This window comes from Nerophis ophidion, linkage group LG22, assembly GCF_033978795.1.
Source record: "Nerophis ophidion isolate RoL-2023_Sa linkage group LG22, RoL_Noph_v1.0, whole genome shotgun sequence".
NCBI lineage: Eukaryota > Metazoa > Chordata > Actinopteri > Syngnathiformes > Syngnathidae > Nerophis > Nerophis ophidion.
In genome coordinates, this window is record NC_084632.1 from 28,899,073 (window position 1) to 28,921,844 (window position 22,772).

General features: G+C 39.3%; 1 protein-coding gene across 2 annotated transcripts in view; it reads right to left on the minus strand.

Annotated features, from left to right (window-relative positions):
- Window positions 1–19,276, minus strand: part of tie1 (tyrosine kinase with immunoglobulin-like and EGF-like domains 1) — a 66,758-nt gene extending 47,482 nt beyond the window's left edge. The window contains exons 1-4 of one of the 2 annotated variants that reach the window (XM_061883653.1): window positions 18,975–19,276; window positions 10,261–10,557; window positions 10,085–10,195; window positions 9,858–10,013 (exon numbers count right to left, since the gene is read on the minus strand). In XM_061883653.1, the coding sequence (XP_061739637.1) occupies window positions 9,858–10,013; window positions 10,085–10,195; window positions 10,261–10,557; window positions 18,975–19,020 (610 nt within the window). In that variant the 5' untranslated portion in view covers window positions 19,021–19,276. The remainder of the gene's footprint in view (window positions 1–9,857; window positions 10,014–10,084; window positions 10,196–10,260; window positions 10,558–18,974) is intronic. The other variant, XM_061883654.1, reaches the window with a different exon arrangement.
- Between the last annotated feature and the right edge of the window lie 3,496 nt (window positions 19,277–22,772).

Genomic DNA, 22,772 nt, shown 5'->3' on the forward strand with positions numbered 1-22,772 from the left:
TTGTTGATATTATTCATTCTTGTTTGACTACTTTTGGATTGTTTTGTGTCACGTTTGTGTGTCTTTTTAATTGCTCTGTTGATTGCTATTCTGTATGTTGCTGGGACGGGTTTGGTTTTGGAACTGGAATTGTATTATTATGGTTTTATTGTGTATTACGTTGTTGTATTGATTAATAATAATATATATATATGTTTTACCGTATTTCCTTGAGTTGCCGCAGGGGCGCTAATGAATTTATAACCTCTTCTCACTCCTGCGCTTACCAAAGGCATGCGGTAAAAGTAAGCATGCGCTAATTATTTAAAAACCTCTTCTCACTCTGGTACTTACCAAAGGTATGCAGTAAAAATTTTAGTGTGATGTAAGTTTGGACCTTAAATCCTACTGAATAGCTCTTAATCGTCTTCCCTTTATGCAATTTCAAATAACCGGTATTGAAATCAGCCTCCTCCATTTTGAAAATGATGACAGGGGAACTGTCACTCGTGACGTCACCAGTTTGACCAGGCGGTAATACTAAGCATGCACTAATTATTTAGGGAAGCGAGTTTGACCCGGCAGTAATTCAAGGCAGGCGCATACTATATGCCCTGCGAAAATTCAAGGAAATACGGTAATTAAAATTACTCATAACAGGCAGCAAACAATGCAGGTAATACAGAGTCATCTATTCCGCCTAGAAAGCTTTAAAAAAAAAGTTAAAGTACCAATGATTGTCACACACACACACACACACACACTAGGTGTGGTGAAATTTGTCCTTTGCATTCGACCCATCGGCCCCTGGGAGGTGAGGGGGAGCAGTGGGCAGCAGCGGTGCCACGCCCGGGAATCATTCTTGGTGATTTAACCCCCAATCCTGACCCTTAATGCTGAGTGCCAAGCAGGGAGGTAATGGGTGCCTTTGGTATGACTCGGCCGGGGTTTGAACTCAAAACCTACCGATCTCAGGGCGGACACTCTAACCACTAGGCCACTGACTTTACACGGACCGGCAACTCATTATATCTTGGACCTCATCCATGTTTATACTCATGCGCACGCTCTGAGGTCCGAGAGCCAGCTCCAGCTCGTGGTGCCCAAGACGAGACTAGAAACCAGGGGTGACAGGGTCTTCTCTGTGGTCGGCCCTAAGCTCTGGAACACTCTGCCCCTCCATGTTCAAACTGCTCCCACAGTGGAGTGTTTTAAGTCTCGTCTTAAGACCCACTTTTATTCTGTCAAAGTTAGTTGGTGACGAACTCCAAGATGCAGAGATGGAGGCAGGCATTGGATAGGAAAACATGGTTTAATTTAAAATACTAGAACTAGAACAAACAAAGGGTACAAACAAAAAGCACGCATGTGGGCAGATAACAAACTAAGGGAGCTAGCACTGGAGCTAGAAAACAAAAGGGGCCTAGCGTGGAAGCTAGCGGGTAGCAAACAGAAAAACTGGAAACAGCTAAGGGCTCACAAAAACAGCTTACCACTACGACGACCAAGACAAAATGTAGGAAGACAGGTAGTAGCTGTAACGATGCCAGACACGACAGGTAGCAACGACTCAAGAGCGAAATGTGGCATGACAATACAATAATCCAGCACTGACAAAGCAGAACAAAGCAGGTAATATAGGAGCAGGCTGATTGGCCCCAGGTGTGGCAAGGTGTCAATCAGCCGCACCTGAGGGAAAACAGCACACAGGGAGACGAACAGGAAACAGACAAAATAAGAGCACTTGACAGGAACTACAGACAGGAAATACTAAACATAAAGGAAAAACTAAAACACAAACAAACTGTCAGTGGCCAGCCTGACATATTCTTTGGCTTTCAACACTACGTGAGTTGTGTGGTCCTCTGTGTGTCCTCTGCGTGTTTAAAATTTTGATTTCTATTTATTGTTTTAATTGGTTTTACCCTTTAAAATCGTTTTTAATCATATTTATTTTTATATTGTTTTTATATTTATTCATTTTTTTGTTTTTATTCAGTCATTGATGGAGCTAAGGATAATATTTGAATATTGTTTTTAATATTGTTGTAAAGCACTCTGGAAACATTTTTGTTGTTTGAATGTGCTGTACAAATAAAGTGGATTGGATTGGATTAGAAAGGCCTCAGAAAACCATCCATAGACCTCTAACACTGTTTATATACATGCTGTAAGTATGTATGTGATGTAGTAACACAATGCATGATAACATGTAATAACATGTAATAACATGTAATATTTACGGTATTTTGGTCATTTTAAGCATTGCCATTACTTAATTTCTGGGCTCATTGATCCCACAGAGTGAACGCTATTTCTTTCAAGAAAAAACATCGAAAACACTTTCTGTAGTTTGCTACCACTAAGAGCAGACTTCATGGCAGTCTTGGATAGTTAGCATTAGGGTTGCGAATCTTTGGGTGTCCCACGATTCGATTCAATATCGATTCTTGGCGTCACGATTCGATAACATATCGATTTTTTCGATTCAACGCGATTCTCAATTCAAAAACGATGTTTTTCTGATTCAATACGATTCTGTATTCATTCAATCCATAGGATTTCAGCAGGATCTACCCCAGTCTGCTGACATGCTATTGATACAATAATGTCAATTTGTTTTAACTATTAAACGAACCAAAAATATGACTTATTTTATCTTTGTGAAAATATTGGACACAGTGTGTTGTCAAGCTTATGAGATGCGATGCAAGTGTAAGCCGCTGTGACACTATTGTTTTTATTTTTTTATTTTGTATAAATGTGTAATGATAATGTAAATGAGGGATTTTTAATCACTGTTATGCTGAAATTATAACTAATATTGATACTGTTGTTGATAATATTCATTTTTGTTTCAGTACTTTTGGTTTGTTCTGTGTCGTGTTTGTGTCTCCTCTCATTTGCTCTGTTTATTGCAGTTCTGAGTGTTGCTGGGTCAGGTTTGGTTTTGTAATTGGATTGCATTGTTATGGTATTGCTGTGTAGTGGTTTGTTGGATTGATAAAAATAAAAAATAAATCGATTTTTAAAAAAATAAGAATCGATTCTGAATCGCACAACGTATTTGAATCGATTTTTTCCCCACACCCCTAGTTAGCATGTAGCACTGTTTCTAAAAGTCTCCACCAAAAACATAAAAAAAAGTGACTTACAATATCCGCTCTCAATTGAGTGCTGATTGATGAGATATTTGCATCTTTCAGCACATGTGCTCTCCTTCAGCTGCTAAATCCAGCACAATCCTCACTCCTCAGATCAAAATGCCGGGAGGAAACATTTACAGAGTCCTCTGAGAGGTGTTGTTGGGTTTCATGCTCTGTTCCGTTGGTTTAAATCAAGTATCCACTGCTTGCATAGCGTGTGGTATTTCAACGTTGACCAACTTCTCGGCTTAGTGCCACAACCTTCTGCTCTACATGTGAGTCGCAGGATTTTTACAACCTAGCATTAACTTTCACAAATTCAAAGGCAATACAGCAGCAGAAGAAACTCAAGTAAAAGCGGTAGCATACGCTTGCTGGTGTCCGGAGGAGCAGTTTGAGGAAGGCAATATGCCGCCACGCCAAAAAAGTAGTTCTTCAGCTTTAGGCTGACCATATTCTGAGATCCCGAAAAAGAGGACACATATGCGTGCCAAGGCGGCCAGCACGCCAAGGTAAAATTTGCCAATGATCCTTGAACTTGCTTTATAAATAATATATGTATTTAAATAAAGCATTTTTTCTTCTCTGTTGACAGCAGTGTTGCGTGCGAGGAATTTTCAAAATGGGACCCCATCAAATCATAAAAATGGGGTCCCACAGTAAATTTTTGGGGTCCCACTTTTTTGTAAGCGTTTTGAAAACAAATGATAAACATGTGCATTGTCACATTCTATATTGTGTTTTGGAAAAAGGTTGTCGTAAACGTTACTTAATTTATCAAATAAAATAATTTAAAAATTGTATGCATATGTAAATATATTCACTTATAAACATTCATTCACTTTCTTCTTTCCTTCAGGGATCTAAACTTTTCCGCTGCTGCTAGTTTTTTCTATGTTTTTTTATTTAATAAGTTGTAGGTGTATTTATTTCAGTATAAAAGTGTAAAAATGGTTTTGCTTGGGTCATGAAATGATGATAATGGTGTGCCAGGGCATACATACATTATATATTTAACGCTTAAACCTCTGGAGTTTTCATCAACTTCACATCTATTCCTCATTTCAAAATGTTTTAGGGTTTTTTTTATGTTGTTTTTTTGTTTGTTTGTTTTCCGCCTTTTTTTGGTCAAACAAAACTATGTTTTTTTATGGCAAACACACAAAATATGCAAAATCTTCCACCAAAAGTATTTTTCAAAGTGGAATATTTGATTTGACATAATCGGGGTTGAGGTGGGGGGATGGGAGGGTAGGGGGTAGCAGGAGTTAGTGCTGCAAGAGGTTCTGGGTATTTGTTCTGTTGTGTTTATGTTGTGTTACTGTGCGAATGTTCTCCCGAAATGTGTTTGTCATTCTTGTTTGGTGTGGGTTCACAGTGTGGCGCATATTTGTAACCGTGTTAAAGTTGTTTATACGGCCACCCTCAGTGTGACCTGTATGGCTGTTGACTAAGTATGCCTTGATCGACCATCAATCCACTACTTCGCTTTCTCGCTACCTCCCTCACGGTCGTTGTTGCGTGCGCAGACCTTCACAATTTTTTTTTTTTTTCAACCTATCTTAACCCTGTACGTACATTGGAAATACACGCAACCTTGACACTAAACGTCAGACATTTGAGGCAATCAAGAAACCCCACCCGGACACCCCTGACAGTCCCGCAAAAGAGGACATGTCCGGGGAAAAGAGGACGTACGGTCAGTCTACTCAGCTTTGGTTAATTTTCAGGTCACGCCATGTCAATGGAGTGTTGTTGACAGCTTTGGGAGGTTTTTAGAGTGCTCTATTGGCAAAGAAGAAGAATCCTGATTACCTGCATTGTTAACCGCCTTGTACTAGCAGTTTTTCACTATTTAGAATGCACAAAAAAATGTAAGATGTGTGAGTTGGTTGCAGTGCAGATGAAGGGGCTGCCTTTACAAAGTAACAATGCTTAGTTTCTAGATGAATAAAATAATATCATAGCTGAGCTGCTAACATTTGCTTAGGAGATTTTGAAATGTCATAGGAAATGTGCGACATCACGTCCTGTTTTTGACCCTTATTGCCATACTTGCCAACTTTCCTGGATTTTTCGGGAGACTCCCGAAATTCAGCGCTTCTCCCAAAAACCTCCCGGGACAAATTTTCTCCCGAAAATGTCCCGAAATTCAGGCGGAACTGGAGGCTCCATGCATACCTGAGTGAGGACAGCCTGTTTTCACGGCCGCTTTCCCACAATATAAAGATTGTGCCTGCCCAATGACGTTACAACTGTAGAATGATCGAGGGCGAGTTCTTGGTTTCTTATGTGGGTTTATTGTTAGGCAGTTTCATTAACGTCCTCCCAGTGCGGTAACAACACACAACAACAGCAGTCACGTTTTCGTCTACCGTAAAGCAGTTCGTCTGCCGTAAACAGTAATGTTGTGACACTCTTAAACAGGACAATACTGCCATCTACTGTACATGCACCACAACACCTCCAGGCAACTTCAAACCTTTACTAATATCCTACTCTATTCACATCCCATCTCCCCAGATTGTAAATCACCTAATGTATATAATCAAATGTATTTCTAATGCATATACTTGTTCTTATGCTATCTGAACTCACTATGTTCTCTGCTCGCTGTACATACCCTTCTAAGTAAGACCTACAATGTTTAAATGTCTATTTCTCTGTTGATGCAATTGTTGATGACTGAAGTACTGATATCAACCAAAGCTCCTCATCCCACCCCCCAGATTGTAAATAATGTAAATAATTCAATGTATATACTTTGATGATTAACCTGTGTGATGACTGTATTATGCTGATAGTATATATTTGTACCATTAATTGATTAACGTGGACCCCGACTTAAACAAGTTGAAAAACCTATTCGGGTGTTACCATTTAGTGGTCAATTGTACGGAATATGTACTGAACTGTGCAATCTACTAATAAAAGTATCAATCAATCAATCATGCATATGTGACAATAACATCTACGGCTTTTAGAGAGTGCAGTGCACAACTGCGCACACAACAGCTGTAAATATACTCCTCCCCTCTTAACCACGCCCCCAACCACGCCCCCCACCTCCCGAAATCGGAGGTCACAAGGTTGGCAAGTATGCTTATTGCATGCACCTTTTAACACACACTGGCTATTGAAACAACATGGATGAGGTTTGTGATGATCTTCTTATCAGTGTGCGCTGATTTGAAAGATAATATGTTTTAATCTACTGCGATGAGTTAGCAACTTGTCCAGGGTGTACCCCGCCTTCCGCCTGAATGCAGCTGAGATAGGCTCCAGCGCCCCCCCGCAACCCCGTAAGGGACAAGCGGTAGAAAATGGATGGATTGATGGATTTTCCATCCATTAGGATTGCACGATTCTGTAAAAAGTGAAGAGATTGCCTGATTTAGGGTTGAGATTTTGATTCTCTCAGACACTGTGTTTCATATCAGTGCGCACACACACGCTATGTTTAAATTGATCACTATTATTATTACACTTCTCATAGTCCCGTGCTCCTTGAAAGAAACTTCCAATGTTTGGAAGGACAACTTTTTAAAATACAAACAAATCGAATGCTAAACATAATTTATCAAGTCAAAAATATTGCACCCTTGGATCGTCGATAGTACACTCATGCATGTAACAAAGAAAAGTCAAAAGAAAAGTTATCTTTTAATGTAATCACTTCTCGAGCGAGTTGATGAATATTAGGCAAGTTGAGGGGTGAAAAGGAAGTCATGCTCACAACACTGCAATGTGAGTCCAAGAGTACAACTGCAGCATTTGTCTGTTTAGTAAAATAAAGATACAAATATTTGTTATTTACAAACTATGTAGCATGTTAGTGTTAAGTCTGTTTGTAGAAGTTGATGCAAATTAACTTGATTGCTATCCTTTCATCCATCGATAAGATAATTGATAAAGAACCAAACCGTTAAGCAAAATTAAAATTGGAATTGTAAAAATCCAATCAATTCCCATCCCTAGTTTCAAGCAACAATATTACTGAACTTTCAATGCTATGATCATTTTAAATGAATATTTATGACATATTTCTATTTACAAAAGACCAAAGCCTGAAAATAAGCAACTGAGGTCATGTACTGTCAGCTACCGTTGATAATTGGGAGCAGCTTTGCTACACTGGTGCAAACCATGATGCAGTTTAGTAAAACTTTTCAAGCAGACATGTTTTATGCACAAATAATTAACAAATCAAGGCAAATTATTTTACTAAATACAAAACCCAAAACCAGTGAAGTTAGAATGTTGTCCGTCCATCCATCCATTTCTACCGCTGATTCCCCTTTGAGGTCGCGGGGGGCGCTGGTGCCTATCTCAGCTACAACCCTGGACAAGTCGCCACCTCCTCGCAGGGCGTTAGCACATTGTGTAAATCATAAACAAAAACAGAAAGCAATGATTTGAAAATCTGTTTCTACTTATATTCAATTGAATAGACTGCAAAGACAAGATCATTAACGTTCGAACTGAGAATTGTTTTAATTTTTTGCAAATATTAGCTCATTTGGAATTTAATGCCTGCAACATGTATCAAAAAAGCTGACACAAGTGGCAAAAAAGACTAAGAAAGTTGAGGAATGCTCATCAAACACTTATTTGGAATATCCCACAGGTGAACAGGCTAATTGGGAACAGGTGGGTGCCATGATTTGGCATAAAAGCAGTTGCCATGAAATTCTCAGTCATTCACAAACAAGGATGAGGCGAGGGTCACCACTTTGTGAACACATGCGTGAGCAAATTGGCGAACAGTTTAAGAACAACATTTCTCAATGAGCTATTGCAGTCCATCCGGACTGTTACAGGCGCAAAGTTCAAAAGCCAGCATCTGTGATGGTATGGGGGTGTTAGGCATGGGGAACTTACACATCTGTGAATGCACCATTAATGCTGAAAGGTAAAAAAAAGGTTTTGGAGCAACATATGTTGCCATCCAATCCAAGCAACATTATCATGGACGCCCCTGCTTATTTCAGCAAGACAATGCCAAGCCATGTGTTACAACTGCGTGGCTTCGTAATAAGAGTGCAGGTACTAGACTGTCCTGCCTATAGTCCAGATCAGTCTCCAATTAAAAATATGTGGCGAATTATGAAGCGTAAAATACCACTGAACTTAAAAGCCTACTGAAACCCACTACTACTGACCACGCAGTCTGATAGTTTATATATCAATGATGAAATATTAACATTGCAACACATGCCAATACGGCCTTTTTAGTTTACTAAATTACAATTTTAAATTTCCCACGGAGTTTCTTGTTGAAAACGTCGCGGAATGATGACACGTATGATGACGTGTGTTTGTGACGATATTGGTTGGAGGGGACATATTAGCCCAGCACCACTTACGGATAAAAGTCGTCTCTTTTCATCGCATAATTACACAGTAATTTGGACATCTGTGTTGCTGAATCTTTTGCAATTTGTTCAGTTAATAATGGAGACTATAAAGAACAATTCTGTTGGTGGAAAGCGGTGGATTGCAGCTGCCTTTAGCAAACGAAACATAGCCGGTGTTTCTTTGTTTGTTGTGAAGCTTTAGCGAACTTGTTTCTCTACCACATGTCAACCAGCAAGTTTTTGGATGAGAAAATTGTGATATTAGGTCGGAGTTAGAGTCCTCCTGCAGCAGCTGTCAAAAATCCAGCTGTGATCTTGGCTCCTCGGCTTCTCTCAGAGACACTGGCGGTCACCGCAGCCCTCCGACTTTCAGGTATGACTTTATAATCTCACTAAAACATTATTAACACAATAAGCAGATAAGGGATTTTCCAGAATTATCCTAGTAAATGTGTCTAGTAACATCTGAATCGCTCCCACTGCCGTCGCCTTTTTTTTTTCTTTTTTCTTTCTTTCTAGTGCTTCACTCTAACTTTGCTCATTCACAAATCTTTCATCCTCGCTCAAATTAATGGGGAAATCATCGCTTTCTCGGTCCGAATCGCTCTTGCACCTGGTGGCTATGATTATAAACAATGTGAGGATGTGAGGAGCTCCACAACCCGTGACGTCACGCGCACATCGTCTGCTTCTTCCGGTACAGGCAGGGCTTTTCTGTTAGCGACCAACAGTGGCGAACTTTATCGTTGATGTTCTCTACTAAATCCTTTCAGCAAAAATATGGCAATATCGCGAAATGATCAAGTATGACACATAGAATGGACCTGCTATCCCTGTTTGAATAAGAAAATCTCATTTTAATAGGCCTTTAAACTTAAACTTAAACTGAATACTGAACTTAAGCCGTACATCAAGCAAGAATAGGAAAGAATTCCATCTAAAAAGCTTCAAAAATTGGTCTTCTCGGTGTTGTTAAAAGGAAAGGCCATGTAACACATTGGTAAAAATGCCCATGTGCCAAATCTTTTGCAATGTGTTGCTGCCATTAAAATCTACGTTAAGGATTATTTGCAAAAAAAAAAAATGTTTAAGTTTTAAAGTTCGAACGTTAAGTATCTTGTCTTTGCAGTCTATTCAATTGAATATAAGTTGAAAAGGATTTGCAAATCATTTTATTCTGTTTTTATTTACAACAACGTGCCAACTTCACTGGTTTTGGGTTTTGTAACACAGTACTATACCATACTGTATTTTTTGCATACTTAAGCAAAGTGATTTTGGTGGAGCAGTGTAACATCTGTATGTCATTAAAGGAATTGCTACATCTGGCGCTCAAGGCGTTAAAAGTCCATTATGAGGGGTGTTTCCCACAAACCTCTGACAATGAGTCTCATCCAGGCCCCCTGCAGAGGGCTGTCCCCCACGTAGCTGGCACTGTAGATGCCTTCATTGGCAAAAGCTGCGTTCTCCACGGTCAGAACAGCAGTGCGGTTGACCATGTCGTTCCAGTGAGTCATGTAATAGTAATTTCCTACACAGAGTGGAATGATTATTGACATCGATTTAAATGTATCCTGCAGCAAGAGCGCCAATCTGCTCTACCATTGTACTTCCAGGTCACGTCCCTCTTTTGGGAGCTGAGGAGCTGCATGCTGAGGTGAACCGTTTCCCCTTTATTGGCAGTCAGAGTCAGGTGATTCGGGACAAAGTTTGCTGTGAATAATAACATGATACATGTTGATATCATGCATGTTTATATGTATGATATGTGATCCTACCTCTGCCAAAGTTGTTAATCATTGTGACCGTCTCAAGCGGAGGAACTTCCTGAGTGGATTCGCAGTAAAAGATACCGATGTTATCCAGGTCTTTGAAGTCCCTGGCCACCACTTTCTTGTTCCTGGGTTTATGTAGTTTGAAATTTGGCATCTTTGGGAATATGAGGATTTTGTTGTCTCTCTTGATGTCCAGTTCCACATGGGCAGGCGTGCGGTCTCCGTTGATACATGAGATGGAAAAGTGATTTACTTTGGTGACCTCTGCTGTCGATATCATGGTTAAGTCGATCACAGCATCTGTAAGAAAGGAGTTTGTCATTAAAGTGATCTTGTATTGTATAAAAATGAACAATTTTAGCATCTGTTCAACATTTAACATGGCTTGACAAATAATATTCAAGCACCTAGTGGGTTATTATTGAGACAATACAAAGACAGATTCGCTTCTATTTTGTGTCTAATTTGGTTGGGAAAAAAGCTTCAATTTACAAACCCCGTTTCCATACGAGTTGGGAAATTGTGTTAGATATAAATATAAACGGAATACAATGATTTGGAAATCATTTTCAGCCCGTATTCAATTGAATGCACTACAAAGACAAGATATTTGATGTTCAAACTCATAAACTTTATTTTTTTTTTGCAAATAATAATTAACTTAGAATTTCATGGCTGCAACACGTGCCAAAGTAGTTGGGAAAGGGCATGTACACCACTGTGTTACATCACCTTTACTTTTAACAAAACTCAATAAACGTTTGGGAACTGAGGAAACTAATTGTTGAAGCTTTGAAAGTGGAATTCTTTCTCATTCTTGTTTTATGTAGAGCTTCAGTCGTTCAACAGTCCGGGGTCTCTGCTGTCGTATTTTACGCTTCATAATGCGCCACACATTTTCGATGGGAGACAGGTCCGGACCGCAGGCGGGACAGGAAAGTAACCGCACTCTTTTACTACAAAGCCACGCTGTTGTAACAAGTGGTTTGGCATTGTCTTGCTGAAATAAGCAGGGGCGTCCATGATAACGTTGCTAAGATGACAACATATGTTGCTCCAAAACCTGTATGTACCTTTCAGCATAAATGGTGCCTTTACAGATGTGTAAGTTACCCATGCCTTGGGTACTAATTCACCCCCATACCATCACAGATGCTGGCTTATGAACTTTGCGCCTGTAACAATCTGAATTGTTATTTTCCTCTTTGTTCTGGAGGACACCACGTCCTCTGTTTCCAAATATAATTTGAAATGTGGACTCGTCAGACCACAGAACACTTTTCCACTTTGCATCAGTCCATCTTAGGTGAGCTCGGGCCCAGCCAAGCCGACGGCGTTTCAGGATACTGTTGATAAATGGGTTTGGCTTTGCATAGCAGAGTTTTAACTTGCACTTACAGATGTACCGACCAACTGTAGTTACTGACAGTGGTTTTCTGAAGTGTTCCTGAGCCCATGTGGTGATATCCTTTACACACTGATGTCGGTTTTTGATGCAGTACTGCCTGATGGATCAAAAGTCCAAAATATCATCCCTCACGTGCAGTGATTTCTCCAGATTCTCTGAACTTTTTGATGATTTTACGGACCGTAAATGGTATAATCCCTAAATTCCTTGCAATAGATCGTTCAGAAATGTTGTTCTAAAACTGTTCGACAATTTGCTTACAAAGTGGTGACCCTCACTCCATCCTTGTTTGTGAATTACTTAGCATTTCATGGAAGCTGCTTTTATACCCAATTATGGCACCCACCTGTTCCCAATTAGCCTGCACACCTGTGGGATGTTCCATATAAGGGTATGATGAGCATTCCTGAACTTTATCAGTATTTATTGCCACCTTTCCCAACTTCTTTGTTACGTGTTGCTGGCATCAAATTCTAAAGTTAATGATTATTTGCAAAGGATTTGCAAATCATTGTATTCCGTTTATATTTACATCTCACACCATTTCCCAACTCATATGGAAACGGGGTTTGTACATTGTGTTGCTTTTTAGTAATTTAATGAGTGTAAATAGTACAAATGTAACAGATCCGCATTGCATGGAGTGCCCAGAACTTTAAATATGCCCACTCAAAGTTTGTACGTCCACACGCACATTCACTGTACAAACATACATATACACATACTTTACATATAAAACAGATAGATAGTACTTTATTGATTCCTTCAGGAGAGTTCCCTCAGAAAAATTAAAAGTACAAATATAGTACATGCATACACTTGTGCATATAATCACGTTTCATCAAACATATATTATTGTTGTTGCCCTAAGGGGAAACTGGGTAACACATGGCACACTGACAAAGCTTAACCTATTGTTACTATAACAATCTACAAGGTTAATATAGTTGGCTTCTCTTTCTTCCCCTCCATTTATCTGCCTTCAAGTTATCATTACATATATGTATTATTGCATTTGAACAACTGTATTGTTGATAATAGACATAATTATTGTTATTATTCTTTATCAATAGTGTTATTTCTATTGTTATTTGTCATTTGTAGTGTAAAATTGTATTATTTACTTCACTAACCGCTTCTTTGCAATCACTTTTAACATCATACTTGTACATATACTATTTGCTGATGCTGTTCTATTGTTGTTGTTGTTGTTTTTTATTGTTGTGTTTACTGTTGTTGTGTTTGTCTCTCTGTCTTATACCTCTTTTGTCCCCACAATTGCCCGCTCTGTCTTACTTGTTTTCTCTTTCTATCCCCTTCTGCTCCGGCCCGGCTGAACCAATTGATATTATAAATCAATTTCATAAAGTCAAATACAAATAAGGCAACAAGAGAAGTATCCCACACTTCTCTTTTTTTAAAGTACATTTGTGCTGCCAATATGGGCATTTACATCAACAATATGATTTGCCTGAGAAGCTGGACAGGACAAAAAATTAAAAAATTAAAATAAATAAATAAATATGCAGACATAGTTTCTGCATAGCCATGGAGCTGTGGTGCACTGTAAATATAGTAAATGTAAATTCACAGTGATTTACTGGCTAATAATTGCAATTTTTTTACAGTAATATTTACAGTAATTCACTGTGAAATATCTGTACAGTAATGTCCTGTAACCGCAGCGTTGGGGTTTTACTGTGATTCAAATAAATTTACAACTAAATGCTGTAACTTCAAAATTTTAATTTTATACTTAATCAGAGCCGATTTAACAGCATAGCACTTACTGTACAAGACTGTGCAACAGAGTCTACAACACCTCTAAAAGAACAAATCCATCTGAAATTACTGTAGTTTGTTGTAATATTACAGAGAACTATGACTGCAGTATTTCACTGTGAAATAACAGTTAATTGCTGGGGGAAAAAATATGTTGATGTGATGTTAGAGTACATTTTTACTACAATATTTTATTCTAAAAAAAAAAAAAATATGTTAAATGCTGCGATATCTAGGTAAATATGTACAGTGTATGTGTGGGTGTTATGATCTGTGTGGCGGCAAACAGCGGAGACTTAAAACAATATAAAATCGTCCCTCGCCGCATTGTGCTTAAAGGGCAACTGCACTTTTTTTTTAGGAATTTTGCCTATCGTTCACAATCATTATGAGAGACAAGAAGACAGATGTTTTTTTTTTTTTAATACATTCTAACTCGGAAATGAACGTATGGTAAATAGAAGTCAGCTTTCATTGAATTGAAAGGGAGGTCCTATAGAGCCCTTTAAATAACCATCAAAAATGCGGCAACAATACATGTCATGATCTGAAAACAAACCAAGGATTAGCGATATTGTTACAATATACACGAACGCAGAAAAACTATTTTTAGTGGCGCATTGTCACAGAGAGGTAGCTAACTTGTATGGCTATGGGGACATTATCGGCTGGTGAGCTGCTTTCTTGCCTTGGTGCTCGTAAAACTTTATTATAGATCATAAATAATGCCTCTTTACTTGATAGTAGAAGGATGAAGACATAATCCAACAAGTTGGTCAACTTTGGAATCCATATTAGACCCAACAATGTTGAGAAAGACACGAGAATATGCTTGGTAAGACCCCCATTTTTTCTTCCCGAGAGTCATTCTTCATGTAAATGGGATTATATGAACAACTTAATAGTCAGTATTCCAGTGAGAGCAGTCATTGTACAGTAAGTGATGTCATACTATGTTTGTTGTCTATCATGAAGTCTGCAGTGAGCAATAAACAGTGATGTTGTTGCGAGGATGCATTATTTAAAATAATGTGCCACCATATGCGCAACATAAGCAAAACACATAAATAATACATGTTATTATGAATATGCCTGTCACTACATTACATATATACTTACAGTGTGCATACAAAAAATATTGTTGGCGGTGTTTAGATGTTTTATAAGGCAGAATATAGCGATTCCCATGGGTGCAATTGTAAGAGGACCTTTGATAACATTCATTTAATATTTACAATACATAAAAAAATTGAAAAAACATTGTTTATGATCGGTCACAATTTTTTTTAAGTGGCGTTCCCCTTTAAGATACAGTGGCTTCACCACATTACAGATTTTTATTTACTTTCTAAAGCGTATTCTACAAAATTGTCGGCCTAAATTAGGCATTTTCAAGCAAAGAAATATGGTTGAATGAAATACAAATATCACTACAGTAATATTGGCCACGAAATGCGACCAAACCAATCACAGTGGGCTGCTCAGTATCGTGGCCACTCATTGGCTCAGCCTTAGGCAGCATTACTATATTAGAGTGAATCTAAAACTGTGGTGCATGTACCACTAGAAGTACACATAGAAGTACATATAAAAACATATATGTATATATATGTATATATATATATATATATATATATATATATATATATATATATATATATATATATATATATATATATATATATATATGTATGTGTGTGTGTGTGTGTGTGTGTGTGTGTGTGTGTGTGTGTGTATATACATAGGGTCACCATTACACTTGTTTGATCAAATATAGCAGTGGTTCTCCAAACTTTTTTCACCAAGTACCACCTCAGAGAAGCTTTTCAAGTACTATCACAATGTCCAACATTACAATACAATAGCATAATAGGCCTAAATATTCATTAAAAACAAGGCAGAAGTATATTTAATATTTATGGCCACTGTATCATAACACACAATATGAACAGTAACGCTGTGTTTGAGTATAGGAAAATAAAACCCTGCACTTTAATCAAGTGATTATTTGGCGATTATTTGGAGGTTGTGTACTTCTCATGGTACATGCACCACAGTTTTAGATTCACTCTAATATAGTAATGCTGTCTGAGGCTGAGCAGCACACTGTGATTGTAATGGTCTCATCTCAGTAGAAAAAGGGATTTCATAATATAACAAAAAGGTCGTAAACAAGGTTTTTAATGCTCCAACTATAAAAATACACTATAATGCCAAACGTATTTGGCCACTCATCCATATGATCAGAATCAGGTTTCCTAATCACAATTGTATAAAATCAAGCACTTAGGCATGGAGACTGTTTATACAAACATTTGTGAAAGAATGGGCCGTTCTCAGGAGCTCAGTGATTTCCAGCGTGGAACTGTCATAGGATGCCACCTTTGCTACGAATCCAGTCGTAAAATTTCATTGCTCCTAAATGTTCCAAAGTCAACTGTGGGCTTTATTTTTAAAAAAATGGAATTGTTTGGGAACCAGAGCAACTCAGGCCCTAAGTGATAGGCTATGTAAACTAAGACATGGATGACAGAGTTTTGTGTGGATGAACTTGACTGGCCTGCACAGAGTCCTGACCTGAACACGATAGAACACCTTTTGGGATGAATTAGAACGGAGACTGAGAGTCAGGCTTTCTCGACCAACATCAGTGTGTGACCTCACCAATGTGCTTTTGGGAAGAATGGTCGAAAAGGCCTATAAACACACTCCGCAACCTTGTGGACAGCCTTCCCAGAAAAGTTGAAGCTGTAATAGCTGCAAAAGGTGGACCGACATCATATTGAACCCTATGGATTAGGAATGGGATGGCACTTCAAGTTTATATGTTAGTCAAGGCGGGTGGCCAGATACTTTTTGGAATATAATGTAATCGATTTTATTTTTTTTTAATAATTCCTACTTTGCGAAAATGTGTTTATGTCTGGAACCAATTAACGGCATCATATGAATTGTATACATAATAACAAAATAAACAACAGACAACTGTATTTATATTATTAATAAGGCACACAAGTTAAAAGTGTAATTTCAATGTTGATGATTTCATGCTTTAATCATAAGACAAAATAATGAAGGTTATAGCAAGGAGAATAATAATTTATTCCAACTGTTCCCTAAAATGCACAGTGAGGATATAGTAATCACAGAGGTTTAAATTATTTAAAACATCTAAATAAACAGTGGCAGTCTAAAAAGTAGCTTATATTTTATTCTTAAATGTCTGGTATTGGGGCTTCATGGTGGCAGAGGGGTTAGTGCGTCTGCCTCACAATACAAAGGTCCTGAGTAGTCTGAGGTTCAATCCCGGGCTCGGGATCTTTCTGTGTGGAGTTTGCATGTTCTCCCCGTGAATGCATGGGTTCCCTCCGGGTACTCCGGCTTCCTCCCACTTCCAAATACATGCACCTGGGGATAGGTTGATTGGCAACACTAAATTGGCCCTAGTGTGTGAATGTGAGTGTGAATGTTTTCTGTCTATCTGTGTTGGCCCTGTGATGAGGTGGCGACTTGTCCAGGGTGTACACCGCCTTCCGCCCGATTGTAGCTGAGATAGGCACCAGTGCCCCTTGCAACCCCAAAGGGAATACGTGGTAGAAAATAGATGGATGTCTGGTATTGTTATGCTAATGCAGCATGGCATTGTGGGTAGAGCGGCCGTGCCAGAAACCTGAGGGTTGCAGGTTCGCTTCCCACCTATTGATATCCAAATTGCTGCCGTTGTGTCCTTGGGCAGGACACTTCACCCTTTGCCCCGGTGCCACTCACACTGGTGAATTAATAATGAATGAATGATAGGTGGTGGTCGGAGGGGCCGTAGGCGCAAACTGGCAGCCACGCTGCCGTCAGTCTACCCCAGGGCAGCTGTGGCTACAGATGTAGCTTACCAACACCAGATGTGAATGAATGATGGGTTCACACTTCTCTGTGAGTATCTAACAATAGAAAAGCGCAATATAAATCTAATCCATTATTGTTATTATTACAAACTGTTGAACTCACAAAGACCAATTGAGAGCCATAAAATGTTATGATGACCCCCAATATAAAAGTGTCTTGTTAATAACTTGACGATGTTCTTACATGGGAATGAGGAACAATGTTTCATATTTCACATGTGCAAAAAGGAGTAAGAAGAAACATGTTACAGAAAATGGATAGATGGATATTATCTTAGTACAGGGGTCGGGAACCTTCTTGGCTGAAAGAGCCATGAAAGTCAAAGATTTTAAAATGTATTTCCGTGAGAGCCATATCATATTTATTTTTTTAATAAATGTTTTTATTGAATTTGACAAGTATTACAATGTACAATAAAACAGTAAACACATTTTCCCCTTTTTTTCCCACCCACTTCCAAGAACAGCAACCCAACACATACCCCATACACACATATTCCCCCTCCCCTACATAAATTAAAGGTACAGTCACAAATGGAAAATTATTAGTACATCACTTTCTTCTCAACATAGGCAGATAGAAAATATACACCCGGAATAAATATAAATAATGAAAAAAATAGTAATAATTAAAAAAAAAAAAGAAACTGGTTTATGAAAGGTGAACTTATCATGTGTCCTGTAGCGTCTTTAATTTAGCTATGTAGTCAACCATACAGCCCCAAACAGAATAAAACCTCCCAGGTGCCCCCCTGAGATTGAACTTTATTTTCTCCAGATCTAAATACATCATGAGGTTTTTAAGCCATAAGGAAGCTTTGGGGCAAAAAGGTGACTTCCACTCCAGCAGAATTCTCCTAATTTCTAATAAGGATGCAAAGGCGATACTATCCTTAAATTTTCTCTTTATTTGGGGATCTGATACCGTCTCAAAAATAGCCATTTCTGCACATTTAACACTGAATACAAATAAATGCATGCATTTTTAATTAATAACAACATTTTTAGAGTACATTAAGTCCCCTATTATTTTTAATATGATTTTTTTATTCTAAAGCTAACCAATAATCAAAAAAATACTTCTTACCAATAATGCGACTTCTTGAACAGGTACGGTAGAAAACGGATGGATGTATTAAAATGCATGAGAATGTTTTGTATTTTGAATGTTATTTTTAACACTGTGATTACCAGCAGAAATATTCATTACTTATTGTGTTAAGCAATGTCAGCTAAGATTTATCTGAGAGCCGGATGCAGTCTTCAAAAGAGCCACATCTGGCTCTAGAGCCATAGGTTCCCCACCCCTGTCTTAGTGTAGCAACAATGACTTCTAGTTTGATCATTCTCCACCTGATACAGTAGTTATCCACACGTTTCTACAAGACAATAAAGTCAGTTTTTAACATTCCACAGCCCTCAAATCCACAGAACAATGCCAGGAAACATGGATGAGCTGTTTTTCCCTCATGAGAGTTCAAATATTGCACGAGTGTTTAAAAACAACATGTTTTCTCTAAATTCCATAGATCCAAGTTGGTACTTTTATTGTGAAATATTGTTGTTTTTGACATATATTGCAGTTTCAAAGGTAAATATAAAACGTTCAAATGTGTGTAATTTCTTACCTGACAAATCAACGATGCACAACATCCACACCCACAAAATATTCATCCTGTTTTAGATCCTCTTTAAAAAAAGAAAAAAAAAAGTGCGTATATTTCCAGTGTAGATGTTCACCTGCTGGGAGGACTTTTGGGTAGATCCAAAGCGGTGACCATGCGTCACAACCAGCGCTGCGCCTTTTTACGCATAACTCGCGGGCAAAATGTGCCAAATAAAACAAGAATCTCCGGTGAAAGTTGTCAAAGCTCGTCAGTAACGGCGTTGCTGCGGGGTTGGAAACCAAACTGAGATTGTAAACTCGCTGTGGGCTTCAGTTTTCTCTGGGTGGGAAAGGAAGGAAGAGCGTCACAGACAGTAGAGCTGCTGGCGCTCCACACTCTGATTGTTTACATGGAAAACACTCTTCTCTGCTTCACCTCTGATGGTGTTTTTAGCTGTGCAAAGTATTCCTTTTTGGGACATTTTTTTTTGTTGTTTAGGAACGTCTTATTTTACTCGAGGACAAAACAAGAATGATTTATGCACAATTGTACATAGTTTGGCATTTCAAAATTATTTGCATTTTTCCTTTTTATATATTTCAAACGTCCATCCATCCATCCATCCATCTTCTTCCGCTTATCCGAGGTCGGGTCGCGGGGGCAGCAGCCTAAGCAGGGAAGCCCGGACTTCCCTCTCCCCAGCCACTTCGTCTAGCTCTTCCCGGGGGATCCCGAGGCGTTCCCAGGCCAGCCGGGAGACATAGTCTTCCCAACGTGTCCTGGGTCTTCCCCGTGGCCTCCTACAGGTTGGACGTGCCCTAAACACCTCCCTCGGGAGGCGTTCGGGTGGCATCCTGACCAGAGGCCCGAACCACCTCATCTGGCTCCTCTCGATGTGGAGGAGCAGCGGCTTTACTTTGAGTTCCTCCCGGATGACAGAGCTTCTCCCCCTATCTCTAAGGGAGAGCCCCGCCACACGGCGGAGGAAACTCATTTCGGCCGCTTGTACCCGGATCTTATCCTTTCGGTCATGACTCAAAGCTCATGACCATAGGTGAGGATGGGAACGTAGATCGACCGGTAAATTGAGAGCTTTGCCTTCCGGCTCAGCTCCTTCTTCACCACAACAGATCGGTACAACGTCCGCATTACTGAAGACGCCGCACCGATCCGCCTGTCGATCTCACGATCCACTCTTCCCCCACTCGTGAACAAGACTCCTAGGTACTTGAACTCCTCCACTTGGGGCAGGGTCTCCTCCCCAACCCGGAGATGGCACTCCACCCTTTTCCGGGCGAGAACCATGGACTGGGATTTGGAGGTGCTGATTCTCATTCCGGCCGCTTCACACTCGGCTGCGAACCGATCCAGTGAGAGCTGAAGATCCCGGCCAGATGAAGCCAACAGGACCACATCGTCTGCAAAAAGCAGAGACCTAATCCCGCGGCCACCAAACCGGAACCCCTCAATGCCTTGACTGCGCCTAGAAATTCAGTCCATAAAAGTTATGAACAGAATCGGTGACAAAGGGCAACCTTGGCGGAGTCCAACCCTCACTTTCAAACGTATATTTACATATATTTGTTTGTACAGTACAGGGCAAAAGTTTGGACACACCTTCTCATTCAATGTGTTTTATTTATTATCATTACTACTTACATTGTAGATTGTCAGTGAAGGCATCACAACTATGAATGAACACATGTGGAGTTATGTACTTAACAAAAAAGGTGAAACAACTGAAAACATGTTTTATGTTCTAGTTTCTTCAAAATATCCGCCCTTTGCCCTGGTTACTGCTTTGCACACTCTTGGCATTCTCTCGATGAGCTTCAAGCACACCTGTGATGGGAAACCCATTTCATGTGAGTGTGAGTGAATTATATTTATATAGCGCTTCTTCTCTAGTGACTCAATGCGCTTTACATAGTGAAACCCAATATCTAAGTTACATTTTAAACCAGTGTGGGTGGCACTGGGAGCAGGTGGGTAAAGTGTTTTGCCCAAGGACACAACAGCAGTGACTAGGATGGCGGAAGCGGGGATCGAACCTGCAACCCTCAATTTGCTGGCACCGAGCTATACCAAGTGACTACCTCATGAAGCTCATCGAGAGAATGCCCATAATGGTAAATGGATTATACTTGTATAGCGCTTTTCTACCTTTTTTAAGGAACTCAAATCGCTTTGATACTAGTTCCACATTCACCCATTCACACACACATTCACACAATGATGGCGGGAGCTGCCATGCAAGGCGCTAACCAGGACCCATCAGGAGCAAGAGTGAAGTGTTTTGCTCAAGGACACAACGGACTTGAATAGGAGGGTAGAAGGTGGGGATTGAACCAGAAACCCTCAAGTTGCTGGCACAGCCATTCTCCCTACCGTGCCACGCTATGCGTGTGCCAAAAAGTAATCAGAGCAAAGGGTGGCTATTTTGAAGACACTACAATATGAATGAATGGATGAAATAAGTTGATTTCGGTCATAAAATCAACCATCAACCATTTTGTGTGATCAGTTTAACAGTACAGACAATACATATTTCACAATCATACACATACACACGGGCTTCACGGCGGCAGAGGGGTTAGTGCGTCTGCCTCACAATACGAAGTTCCTGCAGTCCTGGGTTCAAATCCAGGCTCGGGATCTTTCTGTGTGGAGTTTGCATGTTCTCCCTGTGAATGCGTGGGTTCCTTCCGGGTATTCCGGCTTCCTCCCACTTCCAAAGACATGCACCTGGGGATAGGTTGATTGGCAACACTAAAAATTGGCCCTAGTGTGTGAATGTGAGTATGAATGTTGTCTGTCTATTTGTGTTGGACCTGCGATGAGGTGGCGACTTGTCCAGGGTGTACCCCGCCTTCCGCCCGATTGTAGCTGAGATAGGCGCCAGCGCCCCCCGCGACCCCGAAAGGGAATAAGCGGTAGAAAATGGATGGACACATACACACACAAAAAGAGAAAAAGAATGACCGAAAAAGGAATAGGCTGAAGCCAAAGCGTATATTTGCCTATCCTATACATTCACTGAAAATAAGATTGCCTGGAAAATCAACATTCAAAAAAATCAATGGGATGAAAATAATTGTTACTATATTTGATCATTTTCAATTATTTCAATTTTCAAGGCTTTCTTAAACCTTAACAAAGAGCTACATGTCTTCCACTCATCACTGAGCTTGTTCCACCATTTAACTCCTTAAACTGAAATACATGTGTATTGCATATTCCTTCTGACTTTACATTTTTCAAAAATCGATATCCCCGGAAATTATAGTTTTCTCCTCTTAATTTAAATACCCTAAGAATACAAGCTGGAAGGCTGTTGTTCTTTACTCTAAACATATTTTCCATTGTTTTTAAAAACACAATATTAACACATTAGAACGCAGTGACATGCAGTGAACTAAACACCAGGTGAGGCATACATACTTTTTTTTTTCTTTTTCTTTTTTACTTAAATTCATATGTGCAGCTCAAGTCATTGTTGTTTTAGGTTGCACATTAGAGTAACAGGAAAAAAGGGAGTTATTGGTTTTCATAAAAACGTTATCTTAGTGATATTATGATATGATAAATGGGTCCAAAAATATTTGATAAAGTTGGTATTAAATACTTTTTGGTCCCATTTGCTTTAAACAAAATAAATCAAGTATTGTGGGTGTAATTTACCTTTCTGTATTTGTATCTGAAGCAGCAATAGCTATCCTCCATGAAAACAAACTTTGTATGACGACATTCATTTTTTCTTAATGTCCAGTTTAGAGAGATTTTTCATCTTGGATACAGTATATAATCCTCCATATTGGC